General features: G+C 46.0%; 1 protein-coding gene across 3 annotated transcripts in view; it reads right to left on the bottom strand.

Annotated features, from left to right (window-relative positions):
* The window catches only part of CDS2 (CDP-diacylglycerol synthase 2), a 54,015-nt gene that overhangs the window by 2,785 nt on the left and 26,722 nt on the right, over positions 1-24,508 (bottom strand). For 2 of the 3 annotated variants that reach the window (XM_058563161.1, XM_058563162.1), the window contains exons 2-12: positions 13,869-14,005; positions 12,264-12,360; positions 11,430-11,527; positions 9,565-9,704; positions 7,442-7,500; positions 6,732-6,814; positions 4,002-4,089; positions 3,420-3,488; positions 2,353-2,505; positions 583-702; positions 32-135 (exon numbers count right to left, since the gene is read on the bottom strand). In XM_058563161.1, the coding sequence (XP_058419144.1) occupies positions 32-135; positions 583-702; positions 2,353-2,505; positions 3,420-3,488; positions 4,002-4,089; positions 6,732-6,814; positions 7,442-7,500; positions 9,565-9,704; positions 11,430-11,527; positions 12,264-12,360; positions 13,869-14,005 (1,148 nt within the window). Of the gene's footprint in view, positions 1-31; positions 136-582; positions 703-2,352; positions 2,506-3,419; positions 3,489-4,001; positions 4,090-6,731; positions 6,815-7,441; positions 7,501-9,564; positions 9,705-11,429; positions 11,528-12,263; positions 12,361-13,868; positions 14,006-14,830; positions 14,945-24,508 lie in introns of those variants that run through there. The other variant, XM_058563160.1, reaches the window with a different exon arrangement.

Below are 24,508 nucleotides of genomic sequence, written 5' to 3'. Positions count from 1 at the left end.
CCTACTATGTTCAGATGGAATGGCACTGTACCTGATAAAACTGGCGATGTACACATTGACAAAGGTGGCCATCAGATACTGGCAGTCAAAGCGATCCATGATGCCTCCATGGCCAGGAATGGTGTTGGCAAAGTCCTGTTAGAGGCAGGGGAGGGACTGGTGAGCCTGGGCTCAGCCAAGATCAAACCCTGGCCTGTGGTCCCACCTCAGGTCCAGCTACTATCCTGAGTAGCTGAGGGCAACAGAAAGTGAGAAGTAAGCAGTGGTTCAAATGATGAGGCTATAATAGGACACAATCTTACTAAACTACAAAATGCTTCTTTGGAAGAAAGATACAAGATATATTAACAAATAAACTGAAAATCCAACTACTGAATTTTCTTGAAAACATTGTATTTTCATTTAACCTGCCTAAATTCTCTGCATGGAAGAAGAGCACACACTAATAGTCATGGTTTATAGCCCGGTATTTTGAAGCAGGTGGTGGCTGACGGGGCAGGACAGGAGGAAGAAGACAGGAGATGAGTGAAGAGGCACCTGGCTGGGAGACAACGAGAAGAACAAAGAATAGGGTTTTCCTACTTTGATTTTAAAGGCTCGTTTGAATCCACTTGCGAAGAATCCTCCAAAGGGGCCGATGAGCGAGGCAAAGGTGGAGAGGGCAATGCTGTGAATCTGGAAGGGGTACATCCGGACTGTTTTCTGAAAAGAACAAATGAAGTAAAGGTCAAGATGCCTACAAGCCAGCGTCATTACTTGTTAACAAAAATAGCTCTTTATGAAACTAACTATATTTTCCCCAAAAAACCAAATAGGTAAGAAGACTGGATTTTTTATTTTGTAAATCTCTAATGTCTGGCTTAAGAGAAGACATTAAGATATTCTGCATTCAGTCTGTTGTGATATGTTGCTTTAGTTGAAGTCTATGAAGAAACTCCAGCTTTACACAGATACGTCATTGAAAAAAGGAAGAATATCTTAGTACTGTCTCTTCAGAGAATTGTGGGTATTCTTCTTTGACACACACCAGAACTTGACAAGTGGTAATTTCTTAAAAATCTGGTGCAATATGGAATCTGAAATCCCACCAATAAACTTTCTGTACTCTTATATTAAAACCCATCAGTCTATCTTGCACTTTGAATGGATCTTTTACCCAAGCATGACTGTGCAACACCATGCATTGGCCATTTCGAAAATACTGGTTCAATGAGTCATGTAAATCTTCCAAATAGACACATTTCACAATACCATGTCAAAACATCATATGTTAAAATCACCATCAATCTCACCAGAAAAGCATGTAGGTATTAGGAAGCTATCAAGCTCACAGTGGCAGGTATACGATTTCCAAAACTCTAATTTTCACTTGAAAGTCAAATTTTCTCATTGGTAACAGTTACTGTCAGTTGTTTTCCCTGAAGTGACAGGCTCACTTTGTTCATTTTCAAGAAAAACGTCTGCCGAATATCCCAGTCTGAAAAACTATAGTTTGTCAGTTCTTTTCAAGTAAACATTATGTTCCTATAAAAAAGCAGATAGTCCAGCTCAAAACTAAAACAAGTGTACACATGTTCTGCTTTTAGGAAAGCACTGGACTTCAGTATTTAGCAGAAGCATTTTATGCATACTTTCCATTTTGGTACAGAGTATTACAAAGGTGTGTACTCAAGAGTCAAGATTCAATAAAAATAATTTTACTGTTTTATCAAAGATACTCAAGAGGAACTGGCTTATTTTTACTGTAAGTGTGTGGCATGAAGAATCCAATGACTCAGTCCACTTTGGTGCCACTGTCTTCACGCATGCTAAGGTGCCAACAGGTTTACCCACCACTGCTTTTGCACCATTGTGGCAAATGTCAATAAAATGAAAAAGGCAGGGCCGGCCCGGTGGCTTATCGGTTAACGGCGCGCGCGCTCCGCTACTGGCGGCCCGGGCCCGGATCCCAGGCGCGCACCGAGGCACCACATCTCCGGCCATGTTGAGGCCGCATCCCACATACAGCAACTAGAAGGATGTACAACTACGACATATAACTATCCATGGGGGCTTTGGGGGGAAAAAAAAGGAGGAGGATTGGCAATAGATGTTAGCTCAGAGCCAGTCTTCCTCAGCAAAAAGAGGAGGATTAGCATGGATGTTAGCTCAGGGCTGATCTTCCTCACAAAAAAAAAAAAAAGAAGCCCTCTCCACTGATGAGGGTCTTCTATAAAAAAAATTAAAAAAAAAAAAAGTGAAAAAGGCAAATAACATCATTGGGGAGGGAGGAAGGTAGTGGTGAAGAGGGGGCTCTCTCTTTGTAGTCACTATCCAACCACGGACAGTTCACCCCATGTGAGTGGCACATACCCAGCCAAGGAGCGACTGGATCACCCCAGGAATGTTGTACTCCTGCAGGCGAAACAGGTACGAGGGCTCACAGTCCACAGTGAAGCTGTTGGTGTCATTGTTGTACTCCACGGGGCAGACAAAGCATCTGTACCCAGACATCACATAGGACAGCTGAGAATGAAGAACAGAGAGACGGGCAAGGGAGACAACTTCCAGCCATCCTGCCTGGGTAGCAGACACCTGGTTTGACCACATTCCTATGCACTAAATCAGAAGTTTAGGTTTCAACACACGTGTATTTCACCTGAATTTGGCGGGGGGGGGGGGGGGGGGGAGGTTCATAGCCCACTGAGGTCTCACACACACTTGCCCAAATACCCAGGTCCTGAATAAATGTAGGAAAGACCTGAAGGAATTTGAGCAAAGAGCTACAAGAAGTTTCTCCCCATTTAGGGGAGCTATGGTCCATTTTTCTTGGGATCTATAAACTTAGCGCTGACTGGAGGCAGGCTGGGGGAGTGGTAGAATGAGAGGCAGACAGCCAGGAAGAAGGCTGAAGAGCAATAAAGTAGGGGAGTTAGCAACGAAGGACAGCTGGACAACGCTGAAAAAGGAGAGACTGGCCTGAGGGTCAGAACAGGGAATGGTGCTCTAGAAAGGGCTGGAAGATCATCCACCTCCAAGCAGGGCACACAAAGGAGAAAATCTGAGCTGAGTGGCATATCTCACCTCACCTCTCACTCTCAGGTGCCAGTCACCCCGACCCTGAGATATCAAATGCCTGGACAAGAATGCCACCTGCTGAGTGTCGCCATGCCTCAGCATGAAAGGAGTATGAGGTGTGCACAGCCCCAGCTCCTCAACTGCCAAGACTCTGCTTGAGAGCTGGTGGATAAAGGACAGAGGGCGCTGCCTGTGCCAGTTACGGAGTGTGCCATGCTCGTGCCCCTCTGCAGGGCGAGGTTACCATTCAACAGGACAGAGTCCTTGGCCTCAGGCAACATGCTCTCTAGCCCTGGACAGGCTTTGAAGGTGGGTGTGAGGCCTCTGTCCACTCCCCCACCCAGCCGGGAGCCACAACCTACCAGAAGGCCAAACACCACAGTAGCAAAGAAGCCCCCAATGAAGCCTTCCCAAGTCTTCTTCGGGGACAACTGTGGACAGAAAGCAAGTTCTGAGCAAAGCGCATTTTGATAACTCTAGCTTTGGGAACAATGATTACTTGTTAAAAATCTTCCTACTATAGAAAAAAACCTCACTGTTAATCACCTCACCTTCTAAAAGATCCCCACACTTGGTTCCTTATTCCCTGCCTGATACCCCTCAGTGTCCCTTCTCTTGCAATTGGTCATTCAAATAATTTAATTCTATTATAAAACAAGACACTAATTAAATGACAACACTCAAATTCAGATCGAAGCCCCAAAAGTCTACCTATACAGTGTATAAAAATATTTTCTCTATTAGATCTTTCTTTCCTATAAGTAGTTGTCAATGTCTTCCTTCGGCTTTTCTCTTAAAACTAATTTATCACCAGCCTTTCTCCAGAATGACGTGAACACATACACACCAGCTAGATTTCCTCTCTGCTCCCAAGCTGATCTCCTCATACTGACAGCACCACCCTTCCCTCATGGTGATAGTTCATGTTGGGATGACCCATTTACCTTGATGAGTGGGGTCCGACCAAAGAAGAAACCAAACATATAGGCCATGATGTCATTGCAGATCACACAAGAGATGGGGACAATGAACCTAGGAAATAACACAAGTAAGGATCAATTCTACCACAGTGACAATGCCTCAGAAGTCCACAAAACAATGCCATTCATAAATTCCAGTACCAAAAGAACCCACAGAGTACTCATTACCCATTAAGGAATAAGTTAAAAGGAAATAAAATATCATATGAGCCATACCTAGTACCTGGCACATAGCAGGCATTCAAACATTTACTGAATGACTACTGAATAAATGGAGGTGGTATTCTATAAAATGCATTTGTTCTTTTTTCATTATAAAGTAATATATGCACATGATGATATAAATTTAAACTGTAAAGGAGAGAAAAAAACAGTTTTGTTTCCCCCATCCCTACCTCCATTCTCCAAAATAACTTTTTCTTTTTTTGTGAGGAAGATCAGCCCTGAGCTAACATCCGTGCTAATCCTCCTCTTTTTGCTGAGGAAGACCGGCTCTGAGCTAACATCTATTGCCAATCCTCCTCCTTTTCCCCCCCCGCAAAGCCCCAGTAGATAGTTGTATGCCATAGTTGCACATCCTTCTAGTTGCTGTATGTGGCCTCAGCATGGCCGGAGAAGCGGTGCCTCGGTGCGCGCCCGGATCCAAACCCGGGCCGCCAGTAGCGGAGAGCGCGCACTTAAGCGCTAAGCCACAGGGCCAGCCCACTACCTTTTTTTTAAATTGAGGTCACAATGTTTTATAACATTGTAAAATTTCAAGTGTACATTATTATTTAGCAGTTTCTATATAGACTGCGTCGTGCTCACCATCAATAGTCTAATTTTTATCCGTCACCATACATACATGCCCCTTTACCGCTTCTGCTTACTCCCAACCCCCTTCCCCTCTGGTAACCACTGATCTGTTCTCTTTGTCCATGTGTTTGTTTATCTTCCATATATGAGTGAGATCATGTGGTATTGGTCTTTCTCTGTCTGGCTTATCTCGCTTAACATAATACCCTCAAGGTCCAACCATGTTGTTGCAAACGGGATGATTTTGTCTTTCCAAAATAACTATTTTTAATCATTGCTGACTTTTCTTCTTCTAGTAGTTACTTTCATAACTCTAAGTGATATATTTTATGTCTATTTCATAGTTTACCTACTGTTTTTTTTTTTTTTTTTTACTGTTTATGATTAGCTCTAGTGAGCCCTGCCCTTCCCCAGGATCACACTGAGAGCAAAACCACCACACACACAGCTAGACTTCTCTGCCTCCCCTGTGGGTCTGCTCACCCCACTGTGAAAAAGGGGGCAGTTTCCACACCTGGACCATCTCCCTCCTCTCCTCATGCTCCACTCTCTGAGAGTCACTTGCTTTTTCATTTCCTTTATTACGGTTTAACATCATATATATAAATCTCGATTTCCTGGCCCATGAACTCTAGGCAATATTTTCTGACTTCCAGTCTGTTAAGGGAGAGATTTAGAGTGTCTGTACCCTCCCAACCCCACTACAATATTAATTACTTCGTCGAGTCTTCTAGTACATATTCTCTGCTCTGCAACTATAATTAAGTCTTGTAGGCTGAGTCTGAAAACCAATAACTCGAGATTTTAATATGATTCACTGTAGAACCAAGTGGTATGTCTGGCCCTAAAGATAAGGACTTAGGCTGAGCCACTCTTTAGAATCACCTAACAAAAATTCTGAAACAAGGGAAGGAGCTGTGTGCCTCCCCAGGCCATGATCATTGTTTTAAACACAATAATGCCTAAGGCTAACATCTATATGAGCTAGTCTCCGTTCTAAGCACTTTACATACATTTCCTAATTTATTCCTCAGGAGATGGATCCTCATTCTGAGATCTGCAAAGAGAGGCACAGTCTGGGGTCTTAGCCACAATATTTTAGTACCTATCCCTTATACACACTAGGATATGCCTTCACTTTTTCACTAAGATCATCTAGCTTCTTCAGTCAGCCTGCTGACTTCTATCAATGCTGACAGGTTTCCTGTTCAAACCATTGCATTTCTGGAATAAAATCTACTAAGTAACAGTATATCATTCTTTTGAAACATTGTCAGAGTCTATTTACTAACAGTTTACTTACAATGGTTTATCTACAATCATTAAAAAAAATCAGATTATCACTCTTGTTTCTCCTTCCCTACGCCTATCAGCTTTTGTATTAAGGGGAGATAAAACTCAGCTGTTATCTCTGGTTGCTTCTTTTTCCAGGTGCGGATTCTTACGCAATTTTCAACGTTATTCTGTAGTTACTGATCTATTTAAATTTTCTTCTTCAGGACTTTTAGTAGTTTACATTTTGCCAGGAAATCATGAAATCTTCCTCTAATTTTCATATTTGTTGCCACACAGTTGCATTGTCTTTGATTCTTTAAATATCCGTGTACCTGTTAGCCTAGAACAGTGGTTCTCAAAGTGGTTCTCAAAGGTCCTGCCCAGCAGCACAGCTGGGAATGTACTAGAAATTCAAAACCTCAGGCCCCACCCCAGATCTCCTGAGGCAGAAACTTCAGTAGTGGGGCCCAGCAATCTGTGCTGTAACCAGCCCTGCAGGGGATTCTGATGTCGCTCAAGGTGAGAACCACAGCCTTAGAGGGTAAGGCAGGTGTTCTCAGCCCCCTGTACATGAGAAACACCCACAAAATGAAAGGGAAAATCCCCCCCACTGACATCACTCACCAGATCATTCCTTCAAACAGGTTGTGGATGACAAGATGGGACTGGGTTACAACGATCAGTAACGTTACATGGGTCCAGCCAAACTGCAAACAAAGGAAAAGAAGACACTTTATCTATCAGTTTACCTTGAAAGGAACTTCAAGTAACAATCAATACCAAACAGAAAACTGCTGAGAAACAGGTAGGAAAGAACTGGTTCTGTACCTGTCTTAGTGGAAGTGAAAAGATACAGAACAGGCTTCTGGGAGTAACTCTGTCCCCCAGCCACAGTTCCCATCAAGAGCAGGGACCACACAGACCACCAGTGAGTGAGTCCTTCTGTGTTCCAAGAGCCTGGGTACTTTTCATTTTTTTACTAAGTATTTATTGAGTGCTTGGGGTACTCAGAGAGGGGATGTTTTCAAATTGAGGGAGTGATGCAGCAAGTTGGGTACCTGTGGGCAATGCCTGAAGCTTCCCCTGGAGCCCACCTTCTGGTCTTAGAGGAGAGACTGCTTAGGGTGTGAATTAAGTAACAGTGATTGGGTAGGTGGATGTAGAGCCGCCAACTTAAATAGGCCCTCTTCCTTCATGCTCTGGGTTCTAGATGCATACAGAACAGACTGCATTTCAGAAGTTTTAATTTATCACAGAAAGGATGAGAGGTCTGTTGAGTTTCTGCAGAACTTCATTTAAGCCAAGAATTCCCACACACACATACATTCCCTTACCATGTAGAACTGGAGTCGATAATGCTTCTTGACCAGACTCAGTACAAACATGCAGAATCCTAGTTTGAGGAGGGCAGAGGAGAAAGAGCAAAAAGAATCACATTCTGCACTTATCTCTATTCTAGTCATTTCCTTTAGCCATGCTAAGTGGTCCTTTGGCTAATTTTCTGGCAGCAGTTAACAAGGGCACAATTCCAAAGCCCAGGGAAGAAAAACTAGTAGTTATTCAGATAGCAGTCAGAAGAAAACAATAACTCCTTCAAGACAATCCAAGGAACGCAATATTTTAAAATCTTGCAGACTACACTTAATTTAGGTCCCTGTTCACCAAAGATGATTGTTTTGATCCTAGAGCAGGGGCTAGCAAACAATGGTCAGGCCAGCTACCTGCTTTTATAAATAAAATTTTAGTGGAACACAGCCATGCCCCTTTCTTTACAGACTGTCTAGGGTTCCTCTTGTGCTACAAGGACAGAACTGAGGAGTTGCAACAGAGAACCTATGGCCCCCAAAGCCTAAAATATTTATTATCTGCACCTTTACGAAAAATTCTGCCAGCCCCTGTACCCCTGTCCTAGAGAATAGGTCTGGTGGCGGGGGGGAGCCACCTGGTATGGGCTCAAGGCCACCCTTACCATCTCTCTCACATTGACCCATATGGTGTCAAAAAAAAGATCTGCAGGCCCCAGCTTCTCCAGGAAGGAAAGGGACTTTCACCCAGAAGCAAGCTGGGCCCCTCAAAACCAGTCCTGCCCAGAACAGAGCATGTCACCAATCCAGACCCCTGACCTCCCTCTGTGGGGGCTGCTTTCAGGGTCTGAGGCATGCTCTCTGAATATCCTCAATGGCAACAGGCCCCTGACCATGGATTTTGTATTTTAATAGCCAGGTGTCACTCACAGAGCCAAGTATTGCCATCAATCTTATAAAAAATAGGTCAGACAAATTTAAGTCAGAACAAATTTCTCATGTGCCTCAAACTGGCTTTGAAGGTAATTATGAAAAACAATAGCATTACTAGAACTAGTGTACAGTCTTTTTTTTTTTTTAAAGATTTATTTATCCACCCCCCCCCCAAAGCCCCAGTAGATAGTTGTGTCATAGCTGCACATCCTTCTAGTTGCTGCATGTGGGACGCGGCCTCAGCATGGACGGAAAAGCGGTGCGTTGGTGTGCACCCAGGATCCGAACCAGGGCGGCCAGCAGCGGAGCGTGCGCACTTAACCTCTAAGCCGCGGGGCCGGCCCTAGGGTACAGTCTTCACTGAGTCTAGATTGACACAGCACTTTACTGTTTGTCAAATTTTACTGTATCTGATTTAATCCTCATAGTAACTCGGCAATTTTAGTTCCAGATTACAAAAGAGCTAAGACTCAGAAAGATTAAGCTCCCAGCTCTCTGAGGTAAGAGTCTTCTTAAACCCAAATTAGTAAAATTTCCACCATACTGCAATGTCCTTCAAGGCAGTCTCCTAGTCTCCTAAAATGACTCTCTGAAGATGGCGACTTTTTTTTTTTTTTGTGAGGAAGACCCACCCTGAGCTAACATCCATTGCCAATCCTCCTCCTTTTTTTCCCCTTTTTCTCCCCAAAGCCCCAGTAGATAGTTGTATGTCATAGTTGCACATCCTTCTAGTTGCTGTATGTGGGACGCCACCTCAGCACGGCTGGACAAGCGGTGCGACGGTGCGTGCCTGGGATCCGAACTCGGGCCGCCAGTAGCGGAGCATGCGAACTTAACTGTTAAGCCACGGGGCCGGCCCCCGCGACTTATTTTTATACATAAGTTCCAGGGTGGTTTTTGTTTTGGTCACACCACAGAATCTCTGCCAACAGGAGAGTCAGGACAGGACCATGCTATGCTGTCCTCCAATGGAGGGTGGAACACAAGACAGGTGGCATAGATTGTAGTCCCCACACTAACAATGCTCCTCAGCCTCATTTCTCTTAGCAAAGAGCTGCTACGGCTGACGAAAGGCAGAGGCATCAGCTCTGCTCCCCTGCACGGTCAGAGTAAACGCCATCAAAACTTTACATTAGTCAAGAAATCCCCCGACTCCTACTCAGCAGCAGACATATGAAAACAAGACAGACACAAGAACAGGTGAACTGCTTAATGCATACCTATTAGATAGAGAGTAAAGGAAATGAACCGGTGGTATTTACTGAGAATCCGCAAAGGCTCCTCTCTCTGGACCAGAGTGAAGAAGTAATCCGTCACTGTTTCACCATAGAAGAAATAATTTACACACAGTAGGAAGTACCTGTAAATGAAGACAGGTCACTGCTATGGGAAGCACACGCAGCCTCTCCTTTACAGCGAGGCTATCAGAAAACCCCGAGGAGCGAACCAGAGCAGCAGTCCACCCAACCCTTGAGACCCCGGGGGCAGCTCAGAGAGACAAGCAGACCACGGCTCCCTGTTCTCTGGTGACACCGTACGTGAGAAGTTTACCTAGAACCTTGTGGCAGCTTTCATTCACTCCATTTATCACAAACTTGGGACAGTTTGCCCCTGTAAGAACACTCAAACCATAAGATAACCCTCCAAAACACACGGCATCCTGCCTCCCCAGTCTTATTTCCACTCATCCCAACAGGAACCTTGCATGCCTATCAAAATCGTTTACTCTGGCTTTGCCACCTGTCTTTTCCCTGCCTAGGGCATCTTCTTCACTTATCCATTTCTTCACATGTGGTTCTGACATGTAAATCTTCCACTAGCATTAACCCTTCACTTGTTTATATCCTCTCTCCTCAATTGGAGCTCAGGGAAAGGAGAAGCCATGGCTCCTAGTCCTTTGCAGCCTCTGATGTGCTTCCAAGAATGGGAGCACGCAGCCGCCACTCCCAACGCTCAACAAGGATCCTGAGATAGGGAAGAGAGGGGAGAGCTTCTCTCTCTCATTTTTTTGTTTAATTCAAGAACTCCCATATTGGATTTATTTTCTGTTACATGAAAAACATTTCCTTTGGATAGTGACCACAGTCAGGATTCAGACATCCTAAGTTAACAAAATTCAAAACACTGCTTTCCAGCTATGGAACAGCCACAAGAGACATCTACATCTTAACCCAGGTGGCAAGCACAAGTCCACATGGAGACTACGAGGCAGCCTATGCTGCTGGGCAATGGGGAAGTACTTCTGGAAAGATGTGTCCAGCCCAAGTCTGAGCACGTCAGCTCCCTTGGCCATGACCAAGGGGCTTGCTGGGGCCCAAAACACTACTTTCTGGTCTACTGAGTCATAGAATTAATCCCTGAGTCCCAGCACCGCAGGGCGAGAAGGGTCCATATTTGCCCCAAGCCGTCTCAGCACTGGGCTGTGCTCTGCTAGCCCGTCACAGCCTGAGGACGGTATGGCCAATAAAGCAGTGTTTCAGGTCAGGAAAGGGGTCCCAGACATCATCTGCACTACCGGTTTTGATTGGTTTTTGCTTTAAGACAGCCGAGCCCTTTCCTCGGGGAGGGAGAAAGCCGAGCTTCCCTGAGGAGGCCAGATCCTACGCATTCAGTCGTACTCCTGCCCACTCAGGCACCTCCAAGGAGCTAGGGCTCCAAAATCACAGTTTGAAAACAACTACATCTTAACCATCTGTTTTAAGGATGAGGAAACCAAGTTCCAGAGATAGCAACACCAGCATTGACAACTCCCAGACATCCCGTGGGATGCTGGGATATGAAAAATATGCTCATCTAGAAAAGGGGGGCCATTGTGCAAAGTCTAAAGAATCCAAATACTGAGGCAAATGTGGTCACAGATGCAGCCAGTCTGGTTTCTTCTCAGGAGAATTCCAGACTCCTGGTAACTACTCAAGACTCCTGAAGACTAAAGACTCCACACAGTCTGGCCTATGAAATACTCGGGTCTCAAAGGTGCTGTGCAAGTCTGTGGCCATCACTCCCCCCACCCCACCACTGTAAATACCTACCACAAACACTTATCATCCAAATGTGTTAAGGGTCCCTGTGGGGCTAGAGAGCTTACCAGCTGAGGGTCCTGAACCAGGGCAGGTCATAGGAGTGGTAAACATTGTAGCCAATAGTGATAATCTCGTGGAAACACTTAATCTGAACACACAGCACCTGCAGGACAAAAACAGAACACTTGCTAACTCCCCAATTCTTACGATCTTTGGAAACAGAAACCAACAGGCCATGGGCCTTCAAGAAAAACTATTATATTTAAGAAAAGTGTCAGTCCTATGATGATTCTGCTCTCCTCCTCCTTTCTCTCTCACACCATCCCACAATGGCAATATAGCCCTTTGTGTCACAAGGAGTAGTTCCAATTTTTCACAATAAATAGACGCTCTTGAAGTTTCAATTAACTTTTTATTCTAGAACCTCCCAGGACTTGATCAGTCTCTTCCTCTTTTGACTTTGAATAGAAATAGCCCAATTGCTTTGCTCAGCAGTCACCTGTCAGTCACCGGACCCTGTCCACAACAGTGGGAAGACTGAGAGTAGCACAGTGGATGGTGATTGGTTAATGAAAGTCCTAAGCCTGTGAGTGAGGCCCCAGGAAAACAAGATACAAAATTCAGTCACACAGAGTCATGGCCAGGGTCACCGTTTAATCAAACAGTTGAAACAGTAAAGTCACTTGTTAAAATGAAGAGAAATCTTTACAACGGCTACACCAATGTCCCTCCAGTTGGCTAATGAAAGGTGAGAAGTCATGGATATTCTAAAGCAGAAATGTTCTGAGGAGCCTGGACCCCAAATGATTCCCAGAACCAGTACACCACCTGGTACTCAAGATGACCAATCCTGCGAAAAACCGAAGGCAAAACTAAAACAGCATGCAAAGGGTACTTACAATCATCATTAAAACCAATGGTCCCAGATAAATGATGACGAAGAAAAATGCAATCATGGCCAAAGTCAGGATGCCTCTCACCCACCAGTTCTTCCATCTAAGTTAGAGAGGAGGCGAAGGAGAAAATACGTTAGGAGCCCAGAAAGAACCGAAGCACAAACCCTGAGGGGGATGGCTCTTTCTGGGATGAGAAGAGCCCTGAGGTCAATCCTTTCCAGAGCACCTTCTTCACTTTGATGGAGGCACTAGTCACATGCTGGTGGGAGCAGGGCCACTACAGCCATCGCCTCACCCACAGCAAACTCAGCAGGTGCTCCAAGGCCTACAGAAAAATACACCCAGCTTAAGTCTTAATGAAGGAATCAGGCAAAAAATCCCAAGGCGAATGTAGTGCCATCTACTTGGATGGCTTCTATGGCCATCTCTACCTGAAGAAAAAACTATGCACATTTTTCCTGCAGCAGAATCCTACACTGCTCTGCCCCTGCGTCATTATGGTGATAAGAATATTAAGCAATAATAATTATACCTATCACAAATATGCACCAGGCACTTTTACAAGGACTTTACATATACTAATTCACCCAACTCTCAACACTACTAGCTTTCACAGATAAGGAAATGGACACACATGTCATACAGTAGTGGTGAAGCTGGGATTTGAACCCTAGGAGTCTGGCTCCAGAATCCATGTCCTCAACCACTGCACAACACAGCTTTTCAAAGGGACACGTGTGTAGAAGGCACACACAGGAACACTTTTAGATAATGTTTTGGGGTCTTTCAGTTTATATTTTTAATCTACTCACATAGTTGGTATTGGAGGGACCAGAGTCTCAAGGGACCAAAATTTTAACCCTAGATTCACCGAAGCTGAGATGTTTCTCAATTCTTCCAGAAGAATTTAAGGAATGTTCACAATGATGTGTGTGGGAGAGGGAAAACTAAACTTTGAACTAGCAAGTTGGGCTCCTCAGTGAGAAGCAGCCCACTCATTAGTCACAAACCCCAAGGACCATTTCTCTTCATGACTGTGTCAGCAACCTTGCCCACCACCAGCCTTTTGTCCACACGTTCCTCCCCCTTGGACTGCGCCTCTCAGCCCAGCCTAGAGCACCCTTCAAGGGCTGGATCCTTCCAGGCTGTGCTCATAGCTGCTGTTAAGCCCTACATGACACTCAGTGGAGCCCTGGGCAGAGGCAGGGGAGACTGTGGCCACTGCAAGTGGGCAGGTCTGCCCCACACACTTTTTTTTTTTTTTTTGTGAGGAGATCAGCCCTGTGCTAACATCCGCCAATCCTCCTCTTTTTTTGCCGAGGAAGACGGCCCTGGGCTAACATCTGTGCCCATCCTCCTCCACTTTATATGGGATGCCGCCACAGCATGGCTTGCCAAAGCAGTGCGTCGGTGCACGCCCGGGATCCGAACCAGCGAACCCCGGGCCGCCACAGCGGAGCGCGCGCACCCAACCGCTTGCGCCACCGGGCCGGCCCCCCCACACACTTTTTAATAGACCGCAGACTCTCTGAGGACTCTGGGTCTTCCATGGCACTTGGACACAGTGCAAGGCCTCCAACAAGCACCTGCATCATTAAGCCAGGTTACCTTGAAGACAAGCTGGAAAGGGCCCTGTTGAGGACCTCCGGGGTATCATCTGCAGGGATTAGTGGGGGAGAAGCTTCTGCTCGGCTCTCACTGTCTGATGCGGTCTCTCCATCTACCTTTGCTTCTGACTCTGACTCCTACACAGCAGAAAAACAGAAGAAGAAAAGGTCAAAAATGCTAAGTAGCTTGCTGTACACGCCTATCACAGGAGATCTGTGGGAAAAGACCCCAAACAGGCCTGAGGACCTGGAACAGTCAGGTGACAGAAGAGATGGGACTCACAGCAATCCGACACTGTTCTGACTTGTGCCCAAGCAGCCAGCTCTCCCGCGTGCATCTGCACCACGGGAGGATGAGAACCAGCCGTGATCTGCTCAATCCTCCTTGCCTTACAAGAGAACCAGGGAGGCAACAGTCCAGAAGAGGAAGAAAGGGCCTGCTCTGCATCCAAAGAATGCAAAAGGGGGCTGTGGCTGGATTTCATCAGGGCCTCATTCCTGACCCTGCCCTTGCTGCAGGTATTCCGGGCTTATTGCCTATAAAGGTTCGGCTGTGGGCACCAGGAAGACCCATCCACCTCTGAAAAACCCCTTTCAACCAACACCCAAAACATACAGGGAGCAGTCCCTGCTCTGCCACAACATGCTGTGCACTCAGAGCCACCAGTAACTCTGGCCAGGCCCTCTCAGGGAAAGCTGGGTGTACAGGCTATTGCCCCTCACTGGACTCCCCAAAGCCCACAGTGTTGCTTCCAGACTTCACAACAGCACTCTGTGAGGAGGCCAGCCCCAGTAAGCGTGGGATCCACATAGTACTGCTCGCTCGAGTCAATGCTTCACCAGAACTGGTGCGTCTCTGTCTTTTCCTTGTCATCAGGCCTGGGCATTAGCAGACCCTGCAATATCACTCACAGAGCTGCTGTCCAGGCCCCAGCCACGTAAGGAATGCCTGTAGGAACTCACCCTGCTCCCCAGCCAGTGTGAGGGGACTAGAGCCATGCCAGCAACAGGCTCTTGATCCGAAGGACCAAGGAGCAGGCTGCTCTGAATGCTAGGGACCATCCTACTACTCGGTGTTTATTTCTCAGGAAAATTTAGAATAGCTGCTGTGAGAAGAGGTAGAGGAGAAATCAAATCACTTAGAAGTAGAGAGAGTAACAATAACACTTTGTATTTGTGGAGTCTTTCACAGTTTTAAGAGCATTTCCCATAATTGTGAACCTTAGAGCAGTTCTAGAGGAAGGGAAGGAAGACAGGAAGATCCCTATTTACACAAACAAGGAGACAGGGACTCTGAGAAGTTCAGTGGCTGGCCCCAAATCGCGTTAACCCAGGTCTTCTGACTTCACTGTGTTCATCCCACTAGATTTCCTTTTAGTTAAGCATCTTGGAAACCATTTTACTTTTCAGTAAGAAATTCAGAATGAAGTAAATTAGAAATGGCAGGAGGATGTTTCACCACATCTTCAAAGATTTCATTTATCTATGTGTGCATACACAGCAACACTTATATTTTGTAAGTTGAACTAACAACTTGAATTTCCCTAACAGATATATGAAATTGCACACCATTTCATATGTTTATTGGCCATCTGGATATCTTTTGTGAAGTGTCTGTCAAGTCCTTGGCCAGTTTTCTATAGCATTTTCTGGCTGCCTTTCTATTATTTGTGGGAGTTTTTCATACATTCCAGATGTAAGTACTTCATGTCATGAATATGTTCTCCCAGCCTTCTCTAGCCCCACTCCCACCCTAGTCATTCCCTCTCCTAATACTCAGACCTTCTCGGCACTGACCACAAAGAGGACTTAGGGGGAGATTTTCAAAATTGTCTGTTGCTCCCTAAAGATGCAACCATGACACCTTGTTCTCGTGACATCCCCACACCTGGCACACAGCAAAATACTTACTAACAGATGGAAGGAAGGATGGAGGGAGGAAGCAAGGAATTAATTCCAGGTGTGGTAAAGAGATACCCAGCCCCTGCCCTCATGGAGATGGCTATTTCTAAATTAACTTACCACTGTGATAACACCACCAAACAGAGGATCTTAACTACTGCGGAACTGCTGATACAAAGAGGGGGCTTTAGTAATGGACCTAACGAGGTGGCCTCGTCAGTAGGATCTGACGGAAAGAGCCACAGCTTCTGATGATGGGTCCCTGCTCCTTACTCTGCTGCAGCTGAGCCAGGGGGATCTGGACAAGTCACCCAAACGCCTCTGTACTCTGATGTTCTCATCTTATAGAAGGGGCCCAGAAAGGGCTCTCTTTACCTGTGGGGGTTCCCTGAAGAGATCCAACCAAACTCCCACCCAGGGCTGTGTCCTATTCCACAGCCCCAAGAGGTTCCCAAACACGGCAACACCTCCAGGACTATCCCTCTGCAGTTAGACTGAATGAAGACCAAGGCATTCAAAATGGCTCTCCATTCTTTAACATTAACACCTACGAGGTGACGAGGCTGCGAGATTATCTAGATCTGACCCCTAAACAGTAGGGCTGCAACATGCAAGCACCTGGGCCCTACCGAGGCCTCCCACAGATGCTCTCTGGGAGCATCTAGAAGCCACAGGGACTGAGCTCGAGCACAGCACGCAAGACGACCCCTGCACGCATGCGCGCGCACACACTCACACTCACACCACACACAGAAGGCCCAGCACAAGGTTATTTTTAACTTACCCATCCTGTTGTCAAGGACACTCACAAGGACAGGAAGGAGCCCAGGCAGAGCCCCTGCAGAGGAGAACAGGGAGCTTGGCTCTGTACTGAGTCTCTGGACCTTCCAGGTCTTTTTATGAACCTTAGCCCAGCACTATCAGGCTCCTCTCCTTCCTTGCTAGGGAACAGTGAAGTGAAGCGAGGTATTCTGAGACAAAAAGTCGTAAAAGAGAACCGTCACAAAGACACTGTGATTGTTGTTACCAAGACAACAGGGGGCCTGGGATGAACAACTAAGAAATGAAGTAAACTCCCTGAAGGAACGAGTCTGAAGGAGCTGAACCAAAAGTCAGAGGTGCCAAGCCTGTTCATTGGTTTGCTCCTCCAGGGGATGGCGAGACAGGCAGATGTCAAGGAGGACTTTCTGCAGTAGGAGGCAGCAGCCAGTCAGGGAAGGCAGAGCCCAGGTCCCGGCTCTGATGCTCATCACACTCAGCACAGGCCTCCGTTCTCTGGTCTTCCAGTGGGGAAAGGATCCTTTATCTCTGATGGCTGGTGGGATGACCCAAGTCAACATCTATGAAAACTATAAAGGGACTGAATAACAACACGCCACCCCTCAGGAGCCTGACCACAGCATAAAGGACAGGAGCATGAGAACCTTAAGGCACCCTTCCCAAGGAGGGTGGAGTGGGGAAAGAATGGTGGTCATCAGGCCTTGCTGGGCCCGTGTGCTAACCAATTATGAGAGCTCAGCATCTGCCTGCCTTGCTTCCTCTTTCACACCTTCCATTCATGCAACAGGCAGCCCCAACTCAAAATGATCCACTTCCCAAAGCTACATGGAAGGTGGAGGTCTGAAACACAAAGGCAGCAGTACATGCTAGTGCTCTCTGAAGTGGAATGCGTGCAACGCAAGCCACTAAGGTGTAGGAGGAAATATTAGAACTTATTTCTATTTATCTCGTTCATATTTTCTTTCTTGTGCATGCTTTATCACAGACCTATCAATACCTGTGTATAACTCAGTAAGTTTGTGCAAGCTGTGGTACATGGTTAAAACATTACATACACGTCAGACATGGTGGTGTGTCAGCAGCCATGGGCTTCTTGTTTCCCACTGCACTGAGCAGTGCCTGGAATACAGCAGGCACCCAAAGATTTGTTGAACTAATGAGCTAATTAATTCCACCTGACCCACTATGGACCAAAGTGTCCTGACTGCACGGCGAGTATGACAGAACTCACTCTGATTTCCAGTTCATGTGCAAGGACCCACGTCCCTGCCTCCACGGTGGCCCTTGAAGCAGGATCAGACTAGTGTTCACTCCCGCCCCCTCCCTGCTGGGAGGTGAGTGTGAGGACCCAGCTTAGTAGCTCTGGGACCAGCACAGGGCAGAGGGAAGAGGCTGTCTTGCCTGTTTAAGCCATCTCAGCCCAGCTCCCAGGCATCCCCTGCTCTTTCCTTCCTTCCTTCCTTTTCAAGCCAAGGGCCCAGAACAGAGATTGAGTGGAGCAGACTCTGTCTCTCAGATTCTGTCTGAACCACTGCCCATCTTCTCACAGTCCCTTAGCCATTTCCCAAAGGAGCTGTCACGCTGCTACAAACAGGAAACACGAGTGTTGTTTTAAAAGGAAGGAAAAATAAAAGCTCCCTCCAAGGCCTCTGGTTCACTTAGACCCTATCAGGAAAGGCAAAAGCACTCAGGGTGAGAGACACAGTGTCCTGGGTACCAAGGGCTCAGGTAAGACCTGTGGACATTCTGGAGAAACTCATGCTAGAAAGGCATCCCCTACCAGCCTTCCAAGAAAGGCATCCCCTCTTCCTGCCAAAACTGCCCAGGAGCCAACCCCAGTACCAACCTGGGGCTCAGAACAGCACAGAAGCCTTCCTTCAACAGAAGCAAGAGAAGGCAGCGAGGGAAGACCAGAGGGAGCAACAGCGTGGGAGGAGAAGCTGCTTGTGGTCAAGGCCTGGATTTTCATGGCCTGGGGAAGGACTCGGCTCAGTCTGGAACAGCATTTGTAGAACTTTTTCACTGTTATTCTCTAAGTGGAAAACTCTACGTCTTCCCTCTCCCTCTTATCCTGAAGGCCTGACTTGGGCTTACAAAAGCTTACCGGACAGCATCCTTTTGAGGCTCTCTTTCAGTCACGAGTTGGTGTCAGGGGCCCAACCTCTGACCTCAATGTTTCTCAAGACTCTGCAGTGACATCCACAAGTGACAATGTCAGAGCTTGATCAAAAAAAGTGTGGCTGTGGCCTGACTGGACAGGAGCACTTAGCACTATGCCAACCAGGCTCCAAGCAGATACGACTCACCCCACAACCCATTTCTTTACCAGATGCCCACTCAGTTTTGTACCTAACAAAGAAAATATATTAATACAATCATGTGTCACTTAACAACATGGATACATTCTGAGAAATGTGTCATCAGGCAATTTCGTCATTGTGCGAACATCACAGAGCGTACTTACACAAACCAAGATGGTATAGCCTACTACACACCTAGGCTCTATGGTACTAATCTTATGGGACCACCATAGTATATGTGGTCCATAGTTGACAGAAATGTCATTATGCAGTTCATGTTTGCCTCAGAGGAGCTTAAAACTAGGGAAAGAAAAGTGGTACCAACCACTAGGCTTTTCTTCTCTTTCTCATTTCCAAGGAAATTTCATTAAAAGGTAGTGGTCAATGCACTGGCTGGTTACGCTTCCAATAACTCTGTCCTTTCCACTGGTACTCAGAATCGTAAGTTTGCTTTACTGAGTGACTCCGTAAATTGCACAAACTATTTTTTGCATTGCTTTAGATGCAAATTACAAACCTTGTCCCAGAGGAACGTCATTAGGCTAAGCCTAACCTTTCTGCTAAATATGGTGCCTGCTATCTTTTTCATCAAGCCCTGTAGCAGCTGCCAGGGCAATCGACTCCCCCACTTACAGACATGTCCCCAGGAGAGAAATTACCAGTGACAGATTTATCCTTAATAAGAGTGTGAGGGACCTACGTGTTCCTCTCAGTGAAAAAGCCAAGTAGGTTTTCATCTGAGTTCCTACTGAGAAAAAATATATATGTATGTATGTGTGTCTGTGTGTAGTGTTAGGAATAGCAAAGAAAATATTTCTAGCTGTTTCTAACACTAACCCCGTTTGACAAGGTCAATTGTCTGAACAAAGGATCAAACAGGAGGAGGAACCCTACACTGAAAGTTTAGAATCATCTCCAATATGACCACACCCTGTCTTCAAAAGCTTCCTAACAATTATGTGATCTACAGAAAAAGTGTTCAGCTCCACTCCAGATGGACTGCTTCCTTAAAGTACCTCCATAGGTAAGTGCACTCCACACCAAAGAGCTCCAGAAAAAGACAAAAAAGGGTGCATGTATATGTGTGTGTAGTAGATTCAGCTTTTTAAAACCTAACTCTGGCCATGAGCAATTCCACCTCCAGACGATATTTACAAAGGGCCACAGGGGCCTTTGCTGCTGAAAGGACAACCATCCCCAAGACAGCACATTGGGCGACACCCACATGCTCGCCATGCCCTTCCCTCCCACCTGCTCTGAGACCTCACTCCATTGATCTCCCTCTCTCCTCTCTGTCCTCCCACCTCCCCCTCACCACAGGCCCTTACTTACAACCATTTAAGCAGGCTCAACAATAAAAAGCTTTTGACAGCTCATCCAACCAATGCACTTTCTTCCCCACTACACAGGTGAACACTTGGGAAGAGCTGCGGACATCCCATTCCCCTCGCTGACTGTGCCTCATTCTTCAAGCCACAGCAAGCCACTTTCACGCCCAGTCATTCCACTGAAGCACTCTCCTGGATCAGCAACGACCAAATCACTAAACCCACGGGCATGCCTCGTTCTCATTTCACTCAGCCTCACAGCAGCTTTTGAAGCTTTATCAAGAAACACTCTTCCTTTGGCTTCCAAGGAGCACATCCTCCCGCCTCTCTCGCCAGGCCTTCTTTAGCCTGCCTTCTCCTTGGCAACTTCCTCTTCTTTCACCTGTCCTTTGGGGGTTCCACAGGGTTTCGTCCTAGGCTCTCTTGTTCCTCTACTACCCACTCTCCCTGAGTAATCTCATTCACTCTGATGCCTCTCGCTCCCTCTTCTTGAGCTTCAGACTCATCTATCCAAACGTACTAGATGTCTCTCCCCTCGGATGTCCCATACACATTCAAAATTCTCCATGTGTGCAAAACCAGACTCACTCCCTTTCCCCTGAATTCTCAAGTGAGAAATGTGGCCATCACTCTTGGGGGCTCCTTCCCTAGAACTATCACCAAGTCTGTTCACGCGACCTCCAAAACGGCTTTCAGCTCCATCTACTCATTCCCATTAATTCCAGCCAACATCATCCCTCCTCTGGATAACTGCAACAGCCCAACCAGACATCTCACCTCTAGCCTTGACTCACTCCTACCTCCACTCTACTCCTTACACTGCACCAAGAAGGACCTTCCAGAAAGAAAATCCGATCGTGTCACTCCCTGTCCTGAACTCCTTCCAGAGCTCCCTGGTCTAAATGGAGGCAATTTTCCCACCTCTGGTAGTCTAAAGGATAGACTAAACTATAGGATAGGTCTAAACTTTTTTAAATGGTGTACAAGCCCTTTCGGGATCAGGGTCTTGTCTCCCCTTCCAGCCTCATCTCTCACAGCTGTTCTGAACTACAGTCAGAACAGGTTGTACTTTCTCACCTTTACACCTTTTGCTCATTCTGTTCCTACCTAAAACAGTCTTTTCAGACACCCATCTCTCTTTTGGCCAATTCTAATTTATCCTTCGATCTCAGCTAAGAGATCTCTTTCTCTCCAAACCTTCCCCCATTGCCTGTGTGTCCCAGTGGCCCCATGTCCTTCTCCAAGAGTGTTCCCCACACTGTATGGTCTCCTCCTAAAGACCCTACCTGTAGGGAGCAGGGGGGAACCATGTCAACTTCCTCACCACAGTACCCCCAACATCTGGCATGGTGCCTAGAACAGAGAAGACAGTAAGTAGGTCTCACGACATCTGCATAAGCAGCCACAGCCCATCATTCAGAGAGGATCCAGGATTTACCAGATTGGCAGAAAGCTGGGCAACACAGAGCTTAGTTCATCAATTCAACATTTTCTGCACTCTTAAGAGGACTATATGAGGCATTCCAGGGTTGAAGCCAGTTGCCCCACTGTCCATCTCTTCTTCTTTCTTAGACATTGTAACAGAAGCCCTGATTTTCATCTGGGCTTAGAACCAAGACTACATTTTCCAATTCTGGCCGATGAGATGTTAGCAGAAGCGTTGTGTGCAATTTTACCATTCTTTCTTCCTGCTGACTAGAATATGGACAGGCTAGTTGGAGCTCCAACAACCATCTTGGCCTATGAGTTGAAAAACCACCTATTAAGAATGACTAGGGGCCAGCCCCGTGGCATATAGCAGTTAAGTGCTTGCACTGCGCTGCTGGCGGCCCGGGGTTCGGACCCCAGGCGCACACTGAGGCACCGCTTGTCAGGCCATGCTGTGGCGGCGTCCCATATCAAGTGGAGGAAGATGGGCACAGATGTTAGCTCAGGGCCAGTCTTCCTCAGCAAAAACAGGAGGATTGGCAGATGTTAGCTCAGGGCTGATCTTACTCACAAAAAAAAAAGAATGACTAAGCAACGAGTGGAAAGGAGTAGACCATGAGGCAGAAACTACCCACAGAGGAGGACTCCACAAGACAAAGCAGTATGGGCCCTGGACTGCTTATTACATGGAAAAGAAAAGTGCTTCTATTTTGGAGAGACACTGTTATTCTGGGTTTTCTGTCATTTGTGGCCAAATGTATCCTAAATGATACAAAAGGGTTCAAATAAGCACAGGATTTGTGGTAGAGGTATGTCTGAGAAAGAGTTCAGAAAAAAGGAAGCCTGCCTGAATGCAAGGCTTTCTAATTCAGACAGACACCACTGGATTGGGTCCCAAGCTCCCTGAAACTGCCAATGTCATACATTAAAGCAAGAGCTTGGATAACATAAAATAAACAGGAATTCTCCTTTCTCCCAACACTCTCCCCTACCTTCCCCATTAAAGCCTCACTCAAGAGTAAATGCACCCATTTACTAAAAGAACAAGTGTACAGCTCTAATCTAGTACCAACTATCATCACAAGACATTATTTAATTCAGGACAGAGACTACCAGAGGTGGAAAAATCACCACTGTCTCTTGGGATGCGCATGGTCCAGATGTTCTGAACCATGTTCTGATGCTATCTATTCTGATGATATCACTTGTTTTTCCATCGCCCTCCAGGGTTACAGCAAAGACACCAAAAATTAGAAGGCCTGCTGGAATCCAATAGGTCCTCTTATCATCATCAGGCATCTCTATTTAGTATTTAAAGAAAAATGAGCCTCAGCCTTACTGGAAGAGTAATTTTTCTCTAAGTTTCCTCTTTACTGGAATAAGGCTCTTCCAAAGAAGGGAGTTTGTCAAATATTGCCGAAAGATCAGAAAAGATGGGAAAGAAAAATACATTTGCAATCTCAAAACTGGGCTCAAGTGTGCTCCCCAGACCTCTGCCAGGAAGTGGAACCAGGACCAGGTGCTGGGTTCCCTTATCTGATGAGCCCCTAACATAAACCACCATCCAGTACCTGCCTCAGTGTCACCCATCTCCAACAGTGCTTACTACAAATTTTACTAGACAAGGTGAGTGAACAGGAGAGCTGATGTCCCCAATGCCTCATGCCCCAACCTCCCCTGCCCTGTAGATGAACAAGCATCCTGAGCTGTGTATTGTATTGGAATATTAATTATACTGTCACTTTTTTGGTATTCCTGGTTCACAACCAATAATCATGGAAACAAGTGTCAATCAAACAGATTCTAATATTTCTTCCTTGAGGAACAAGAAACTAATGCTCTCGATTGTAAAACTGTCATATTAGGGCCAGCCCAGTGGCTTAGCAGTTAAGTGCATGTGCTCTGCTATTGGCGGCCTGGGTTTGGATCCTGGGCGCGCACCAACGCACCGCTTCTCCGGCCATGCTGAGGCCGCGTCCCACATACAGCAACTAGAAGGATGTGCAACTATGACATACAACTATCTACTGGGGCTTTGGGGGAAAAAAAGGAGGATTGGCAATAGATATTAGCGCAGAGCCGGTCTTCCTCAGCAAAAAGAGGAGGATTAGCATAGATGTTAGCTCAGGGATGATCTTCCACACACACACAAAAAAAATTGTCATATTAGTCGAAGAAATTATGAGAGCAACAATGCAAAACAGTTTTTCTTTTTTTGATAAATCATTAAGCATGCCTGGGAAAAGATGAAATAGGGAAATGAGAATGCCATTTAAGAAAGAAAAGACTCCTAATGACCAAAAATAGGCCAATCTGAGCATTAAAATAAATCATAAACTAAAAGTAATTTAAACACAAGTATATGAAAATCTGTGAGTTCATAATGATAACTGTAAGAAGCCACACAAGCCACCTTTGAAGGTTGCTGGGACACCAGATGATTTTTTTTAAAACCAATAATTAAAAGATTGTTTTAGCACACTCTTCTGTACCATGAGTACCAGCAAATCAATTAAACTCTTCTCTTTTGTGTTTGAAAAGTTCCTTTAACAACAAGTTTAAAAAAAAAAAAAAAAGGAGAGCCTGGTCAGCTGAACTGCAAATGACTTTCAGATATCCAGTACCTCAGAGGATAAAAAGCAGTGCAATGCCCCAGGCTCTGGGGACTACAATCAATCTAAAATTTCTAACACATGAAGTAAGTAAAACAGCCTCCATGCTGCCAAATCAGATGGACTTTCCACTCGTCATCTTACCGTACTTCTTGGCAATATTATACCTAGTTAACCATGTCCTCCTTGAAACATTCTTCTCTCAGCTTCCATAACACATACTTTCTTTCCAGGTTCTCATTCTACCTGACTGGTTGCTCTTTCTCAGTCTCCTGTGCTATTTTCTCTCTA

The sequence above is a fragment of the Diceros bicornis genome, chromosome 19 (assembly GCF_020826845.1).
Source record: "Diceros bicornis minor isolate mBicDic1 chromosome 19, mDicBic1.mat.cur, whole genome shotgun sequence".
Classification (NCBI taxonomy): Eukaryota; Metazoa; Chordata; class Mammalia; order Perissodactyla; family Rhinocerotidae; genus Diceros; species Diceros bicornis.
Note: the sequence above shows the minus strand (reverse complement) of the source record. Positions and strands in the feature narration are given on the sequence as shown.